The sequence below is a fragment of the Borostomias antarcticus genome (assembly GCF_949987555.1).
Source record: "Borostomias antarcticus genome assembly, chromosome: 13".
NCBI lineage: Eukaryota > Metazoa > Chordata > Actinopteri > Stomiiformes > Stomiidae > Borostomias > Borostomias antarcticus.
The window spans coordinates 13,368,558-13,376,749 of record NC_140246.1 but is presented as its reverse complement, the minus strand read 5'-3'; the positions used below and the strand labels follow the sequence as shown (position 1 = coordinate 13,376,749).

General features: G+C 42.7%; 1 protein-coding gene across 2 annotated transcripts; it reads right to left on the bottom strand.

Moving 5' to 3' along the window:
* Positions 1–298: 298 nt before the first annotated feature.
* Positions 299–6,783, bottom strand: parp11 (poly(ADP-ribose) polymerase family member 11). 2 transcript variants are annotated; one of them, XM_084447594.1, is made up of 8 exons: positions 6,649–6,783; positions 4,229–4,353; positions 3,738–3,858; positions 3,534–3,609; positions 2,949–3,021; positions 2,650–2,777; positions 2,281–2,432; positions 299–1,909 (listed from the first exon to the last, which is right to left on the bottom strand). In XM_084447594.1, exons 2-8 carry the CDS (start codon positions 4,343–4,345, stop codon positions 1,593–1,595), a joined length of 984 nt encoding a protein of 327 aa, XP_084303720.1. In that variant the 5' UTR covers positions 4,346–4,353; positions 6,649–6,783; the 3' UTR covers positions 299–1,592. The 2 variants fall into 2 exon arrangements, with proteins under 2 accessions (XP_084303720.1, XP_084303719.1); XM_084447593.1 differs by having other exon boundaries at positions 4,224–4,353; positions 6,649–6,659.
* Between the last annotated feature and the right edge of the window lie 1,409 nt (positions 6,784–8,192).

Here is an 8,192-nt window from a genome sequence, read left to right as displayed (position 1 = left end):
CATCATGATGGGACTACAGTATTTCATCATGATGGGACTACAGTATGTCATCATGATGGGACTACAGCATGTCATCATGATGGGACTACAGTATTTCATCATGATGGGACTACAGTATGTCATCATGATGGGACTACAGTATTTCATCATGATGGGACTACAGCATGTCATCATGATGGGACTACAGTATTTCATCATGATGGGACTACAGTATGTCATCATGACACATTCAAACACCCTCTCATGGAGAGGAAACAATCATTTACTGTAACATTAAATATTTGTTTGGGGTATTTTATTCTTTAAAACATACATTTAAAACATTTCTAAAGTGCTCAATGAGTGAGGTAGATTATTTTGCTTGGGCGTAAGAAAGTCTGTCCCATGCATATGATGAATTACATAGAATATATTCTGTACATACATATTGGTTCAAGTAGCCTAGCGCACTGACAGACCATGGTGCAAAAAAGAACAGAAGTAATAAGCAGCAACTTTAAAGGCATTTTGGACCTTGCTCAAAACAATGCCCACTTTTACTCATAGAGCTCTATCCAATCTGAAAAACAAAAACAAATGATGTTCCCCCACTACATAAAGCATAAAGGTCCCCCCATTTGGTTCAAAAGACACTGAGGCAATATCTGGATTAAATGTTATTTCAAACCCTCAACAGGGTTGAGGGTTAGCCTTCCAGAAACAGCACTCTATCTCTACAACACTGATGTTAAACTAAACACTAAATACTAAGCAGAGAATAGACTGCAATGAGGAACATTCATGGTATGATGAGTTAGTAGTGCTCTCATGTTAGCACCCTTACCGGTCTCGGTTGGTTTACATATTACATTGAGTTGCTCCATGTTTGCAAAGATTTCTATATTCCTCTGCAAGCTTGACATCTGCTTAAAAATCTATGGAATTCATGTGCATATTACTTTTCTGCAGTTCTGAGAATTACAATGATTATATTATCAAAGTAGTTAGGGTAACGTATATTGTGGAAAGAACTTCACTTGCTTTTCTATGGCCTTGGTAGTCAGTATTTCTATGCTAACAGTCTATTCTAAACAATGATTTCTTCATGGTTAGACAGACCAGTCCAAAATCATATATATACTGTAAGCTATGTCAGAGGACCTTTTTTTTGTTTTTGTTTTATTTGTTTACAAAAATGGATGGCAATAAACCACCACTTTTAAAAAGACATCTCACGTACACACATCCAACAAGCTACCACAGGGTACAAAATGGCCACTGAACATGGAAGAGGAAGAATAACTGCATACTGTTGGTATGCTTTTGAAACACATTTTCTATGTTTTCCATTCCATGAGCATTCTAAATTGTGCCAGTATTCTTCTTTTTTCCAATACTGACATTCGATTGACATTCTACAGATCATGTAGAAACAAACCCTCTGTATTCTCTTTGTTTTGCGAATAATTCTTAAAGGCACTTCGTATTCAAGGTCACAGACACTATCTCCCCTCACACACTTTTAATATTCCAATTCTCTCCTGGTTACAAGTCAATCCCCTGTGATTTGTGTGATATTCCCAAGGCAAAGGTTGATTAAGTTCCACTTGGTGTCAGTAGAACTCAATGAGATATTCTGGGTAAATCTGGTTGCTGTCGAAGATAACGTAAATCTTCGGGTTGGCAATATCGTCCACGCAACTATCAAAGAAGTTGGTATAGCTTGCGTCCTTGGAGGGGGGTCTGCAGTACAACGGGTGACCAAGTGTGTATTCCCCCACCAGCACTCTGGCCAGGAACATGGTTTTATATGGAGGCTCGCTGGCAAATATCGGAGGGGCTAGGCCGTGCTTCTGCAGTGCAAAGTTATGCTTACCCGTTGTGAGGCAGAATTTACTGGAATATTTGGCATCTCTGGCAAAATAGCTTCCTGAAAAAGGGAAATGGCAGAGACAATATCAAGGTACTATCCAGCATGCTGTCGTCGTACAGTACTGAGCTGAATGTAGAGTAATGCAACCTTACAACACTTATTATACACTGTGTGTCAACTTAAAGTCGGATCTACTGACACAGATGTATAACTACAATTATAAGTTGCTGAGACTGCTACAGGCTCTTCCCAAATGTATGCTTCCCAATAAGTCACTCCTGCACTGGAAAGAGCTAATACTCTCATCAGTATTGATTCTTATGACGATCAATAATCCAATCAGTCAATCAACCAATCAGTCTGTTAACGATGATGTCGTATTGCTGGGTCTCCCTTCTACAGAATGTACAGTGACGAGCAGAACCTACCTTTGCCATATACATCCCCATGGCTCCCTGTTAGCCTCCAGTCAAAGTTATATGTGCATATAGCCTGAACGTTGCTGTGACCTGTGCCGTGAAATAGCATTCTCTCATCAATTTCCGCTGTGCGCTTCACCTTTCGCAATTGTGCTTTTTTCCTTTGGGGAAAAAAAACAAGGAGTGACAAAAGACACACACAGCATTGGTCAGTTTCAATATTCATTCATTGCCCATTCAGAATGGGACTACAGTAGGCTTTCTTCACAAGGTTATGGAAATAGTCCTACCTATCATTAAACAAAAACTACCAAAAACTCAATCAAACCTGAATTGTGGTGTACCACAGCCTTAGTGGGCTATGGTACAATGCTCTACCTGCAAAAGAACTCCCATAGGTCGAGGTTCTGTATCCTCTGTATAGCCTTGATGGGGTGTCCCATGGTCCTCTCATAGCACCGTGCTACCTCCTTGAACTCGTAGGTATCTCTGCTCAACTGGACGAGCTGGAGGAGCACAGTCACACAATGGTCATACTCACGGTTGGCCACAGCTTTGGTTACACTAGCCGTTGAATCTTTACAATGCTCTTCCTAAAGATGAAGGAAGGAGCAGGTGTCTTGTACAGTAGCGAGAAGATATAGAATTATGTGATCTATGTTCACACACATCCTCACCTGATAGGGCTCATCTGTGTTTATCCTCTCCCAGTGACAGGGAACTGGCAGGGCCAGATTATCACAGATAAACCTGGGTGAAGGAGACAAGTGCAAACTGTTCACATCACAGTGTTTGCCATGTCTCTCCTAGGATGTTATTAGCCTCTCTTACTCTGAAAATGTAATTTAATGTTATTTATTGCTCTATAAATGTTCTTAGCCGGTAGACAAACATACTCCAGGAGCTTGCTCGATCGCCTCGTTGAGAGGGGTCAGGGAAGAATTTTTATAGCTCACTTATCTGGCCCCTGGGTGATTACTGTTTTTTTGCGTCCCTCTGGAATATGTAGGGGTGGGATGTCTGCCCACCTCCCTTGTTCTCTGTAAAGCGCATTGTGTTGCCTCTGGGTATGAAATGCGCTTTACAAATAAAGTTTTGATTGATTGATTGATTGACAATACTGCACTTGACAGAATTTGGGCCCAAATCGAGCACTCCAGATTCGTCAGAGTGCATGTTAATGGCAGAGCTAGTTTTAGGCCCATGAACCCATAGTTCTAAGAACAGATAGGACTGTCCTTCCCATTCTGTGGCTGTCTTACCTAAAACCAGTCGTAGAGTGAAGGGATCGCTTGATTGGCCGCTGTTTCCCAGTCGTCACATTTATCTGTTTCATGACTGGGTACGAATAATGTCAGTCAATGGTCTGCCAATCCAACAGTAACCCAAACATTAATAGGGGTAATTCTATAATGCTGAATGATAAAACAATGTGGCATGTGCCAAAAAAGTAGAACCTTTCGTACCTGAGAAGTCTAACCGGTAGGTGTACTTGGCAGTGTAGAATTCCATGACACCTTGTTGATTCCTGCTGTAATGCTGTTCGATTTGATCACTAGTCACAGAGCATGCAGCACTTGGATCAATCTGCCAGAGAAATTAGTCAAGAGAATAAACACAAACATGTTTTGCTAGAACAAAGAAAAGCTGGATGGATGCATGGAGGATAGATGTTGCAAATAAACTCATACTTCCCGCGCACCAATGATTACATCTTTTCAATAAAGCTATGATTTTGGGAGGTGGTCTGGTGCCATGTATATGTAAGTCAAAGGACCTGAAACCTGAGGCAAGTGAGGGTTGGAAGCAATAAGGACGAGCAACACAGCACACCTGATGGACAGATGGATGATTAAACTAATGGAAAGACAAATGGATGGACGGTCAGATGATCAACAGGACCATCTCAGGAGAGCATGGATGCAATGGTGGCTAGAGCAATGATAACCTACCATACCTCAAACATGTGCCATACTCCACACTCAGCCAGGTAAAACCAACACCAGTTAGGCTCTGAGGTGTCCATCTCCTCCACCTCTGAGGGCTCCTCCTCAGGGGCTCTTATGGCAAACATGACTCAGTCTGGAAAATAGCAACATGAAGGATAGATTTGAACCTTTAATACTTTTGGTACTGTAATGGTAAACGTAAATTGCGTTTCTCAGAGAGCACAGACCTCCGCCAATGGATGCATTTCGTGGCTCTGCATTTTTTAGGTCGAGAGCTTTATGCCAGTCCAAACCCCGGGACTCTGGCCTTCCCACGTTGAGATATGGCCATGTCAATTGACGGTCTAAAAAATTAATGGAGGTGAATAACCGGCTGTGTTTGTGTGGCTCGTGGATCTGCTTAAAAATTTAATGAGTTCTAAGTTGGCCCATGCTGTAATCTTGCTAACAAACCAATAAATAAAGAAGCAAACAAATAAACCAACACACGCCACTGAAAACATTACCTCACCCTGCGCTTTCGGGCTGGGGCGGAGGTACAAATAAAAAACCCTATTTCCCACGGCTGCAATTAAGAGGGACTTATATATACCTATATTATATTGTAGTGAACTAGGTCAATGAACGTTCTAGAATTGATTTGTGTATTTGCCAACAGACAGTTATGGGGAAGTTTGTGTTGGTATTACAGTTAAAGTTAAGTTTATTGGTAAATTAGCTATAAATTACAGGACCCGGAGGGGGGGAGGTCTTTAATCAGCCACACGGTGACACACACACAGTGAGCGAAGACATAACACACAACACACACACATGCAACTTAGGGGGTTGCCGGTGGAAATTGTTCCCTGCATTTCTCCCATCCAAGCTGTCCTCCTCCAGGGGCAGCCAGGAGCAGTGGGCAGCCATTTTTCATGGCGCCCGGGGACCAAGTCCAAGTGCTCCGTCCAAGTCCTGGTCAGGGACAGGACTGAAGAGTATCTGTTATTCTGCATGTTTTTTGTATTGGGTTTTGGGAGGAAACCCTTGTGAAAACGGGGAGAACATGCAAACTCCACACAGAAAGGCCCGGAGACCTTCTTGCTGTGAGGCAACAGTACTAGGTACTGCACCACCAGGCCGCACGTGAACAATTTTGGGGTTCAGCAACACTGCCGGGAGCTCTCCGGGCCCTCCATCGGCGCTTCCAGTCATCCCGATCCTCCATACATCTGGCTAGCTATTCCGTTCCTGCATCTTTCTTGAGTACGTCCACATATGTTAGTGTGGGACGCCTTCATGACTGATGCCCGGGTGTTTGCTGGCTGCCAGCTCCTAATGCCTCTGGCAGTGACCTGTCAGCCTCATTCTCCTGACTGCTATTTTCTCACTCACCCTTGGTGACACCCCATACAGATGCTTGTTGGTAACATGCTCGCTCATGTTGATGTTAAGTAATGCGTTCTGGTGTAGCACCCATCTAGGGACTTTTGCAGGGTGGGCTTCAGGGTCCAGCATTCACAGCCATATAGGAGAATATAGTGGAGACTTCCTCGCAAAAAAACAACATCCCTTTTGTGATACAGTCTGGACTTCTAGACGCTCAGCCAGCGTAACAAAACGGTGAAAATGTATTTTACTCCGAGAACCTCCACTAGTGCATACTCTTGTTCTTGTTAGTTATTGTTTCTCCAATAACTGCACTTATACTGTAGTTGTGTTTATTCTACTAATGTTAACCTACCCCTCGTTGCTTCGAGACTGAGATTTTGCCTGTATTCCATTTTCATGTGTAGCAGTAGTGCTCTGTAGTACCAATGTTAAGGGCTTGCCCAGGGCAGGATTTGAACCAAGGCTTTTACAAGCTCTTCCACTTGTGAGGCAGATGCGTTGACAGTTGTGCCATAGTGACATCCTTCTTGGAGGGACTGTCAGAGCTCCATTGAGGAGTGAGTTTACCAGCTACTCACTACCTCAGACTCAGTCCACAAGGGTTTATGAGGATTTAGGATTCACTAGGCAGATAAACTACTGGAACCAATCAGGGGCTGCGTCCCCACTGGGGGGGAAGAACAGCAGTTAAAACACAGTCCCTGATTGGCCGGGTGATAATGTAATTTCTGGAAATCAATGTGGATGGGGAGTAGTCCAGACAGATCCGTGGAGAGCAGAATGTGAGCTCACGTAATCAGAATGGCAACGTTATGGTTTCTGATTGACATATTGACTCAATAAAAGTTCACTGATTGGTTTGGCAAATGATCTGAGAAGTCCACCCTCGGTCCACGTTACAATAACTAAACTGTGTCAAGTCTGCACGCTGCAGAACTGGAAATAGGGGTAAAGACAGTCAGCTATGAACGACAATTATCTTCTGTCGAAATGAATAGCCAGCAGCTAACGTTAGCTTGTCTAGCTACCACACCTATAAAACCAAGCAATTGCTTACCAATTTATCAGCTACCTCCAAATGCGCACCACTTCTTTTAGAATGTAAACCATATCACAGCCGGAGATGAATGCTGTATATATAAAATAAATCCATGCACCCGTATGTGAATTCAGAACGTATTAGTAAGCGTTTCTCTGTCGAATGTTTACATTCGTTTCCTGGTAAAGCCCGTCACTATTACGTCATCGATCTTCTTGCATTTTTTACTTTAGATTTTTACTTTAAAAGATAGCCAGATAATTCTATTGATAGCAATGAAGGGGGAAACATCTGTCCCACCCCTAAATAATTGCCAAATATGTCGGCATATAACCTATTGGTTCTCCCTCTTTGTTACGAGGTGAAGTTGGTTTCAAGTTGGATATTCAGACATCCTGTCTCGCCGATTCTTTCCTGTTTGGTTGCGGGGTTTATCAAATAAAATAAAATCAGATCTTTTTTTTTTCTTTTTTTTTTCTAAAGCACATTTAAAAACAACTCACGGTGACCAAAGTGCTGTACAAGTCAAAACAGGAAGTAAAAATACAATAGAAAATCACAATAAAAAGGCTAAAAACAAAAACAGACATAAGCATACATTTATTATTATTATTATTTATTTATTATTTAAGTTTAGAGACACAATGCAACAGTCTTCACAACTTTAGATATTGACATTCAGACAGATATTCAGACACCCAGTCTTATGCTGCGTTATTGTATTTGGGACTCAGAGATCCGATCTCCGACACGGAAAAGTGCAATAGAACGGTCACTTAAGTCGGACTTCCAAGTCGGGAACTCGGTCCGATAAACACACCTGACGTCAGTAGCACAATGGCGGCGCACACAACACATTGTGAACTGTAAGCAGAATTTTCATTTTCATCAATTTTTACTTTATCTTGTCACGCTTTGTGTTTTAGAACGACTTTGTACCTTTTGTAACAACTTTGTAGCTTTCATGTCCATTTCCATTGAGTTGAGCATGTTTTCCCGAGCAGATGCAATAGAACGGATTTAGATTGGAGGTCGGAACTACTGATGCGGCAGTCGGAACTACCGACCTCCGACGTGCAATGGAACACAGCTTTAGTTATGGCTCGCCCGTCCTCGCCTCCACTTCTGTCTCTCCTCTCCCACTACGCACTCATCTGCCGCCTCGGACTGGGCATACGGCACTCCAGTTCCCCGGAGTTTCCCCCAGCTACCGGCCGCTCCCGTTCCCTGTCTCCTGACGACTTTACCCTCTCGACTAAAGGCTTATTTATGCTCCCTTTTCGTACGAAAATCTATCCGTCCGTTTCAAACGTTATAACAGTCACTGCCCACATACTTCCATGCGTTATTTACGTTGGGTTAGTATACTACATCCAGTAGAGGGTAGTGCAGTGTCACACTTGGGAAACTAATTGCTTTTATTTAACTTATTTTTGACTGTACCACAACAGCCAAAAAACACAAAGCAAAGCAACGTGAATGTCTGAATGTCTGTGATCCCTCCAAAAAAAAAGGATGGATGGATGAATGATGAATGGTCCACACACATGGAACTGACAAGG

Excerpts from the sequence above, each read along its gene's own strand:
- parp11 (XM_084447594.1), bottom strand. The coding sequence starts at position 4,345 with ATGTTTGCCATAAGAGCCCCTGAGGAGGAGCCCTCAGAGGTGGAGGAG. Across the intron at positions 3,610-3,737 it reads CTACCGGTTAGACTTCTCAG|TCATGAAACAGATAAATGTG; the intron begins GTACGAAAGGTT and ends ATTCGTACCCAG. Across the intron at positions 2,433-2,649 it reads CTATGGGAGTTCTTTTGCAG|GAAAAAAGCACAATTGCGAA; the intron begins GTAGAGCATTGT and ends TTTTCCCCAAAG.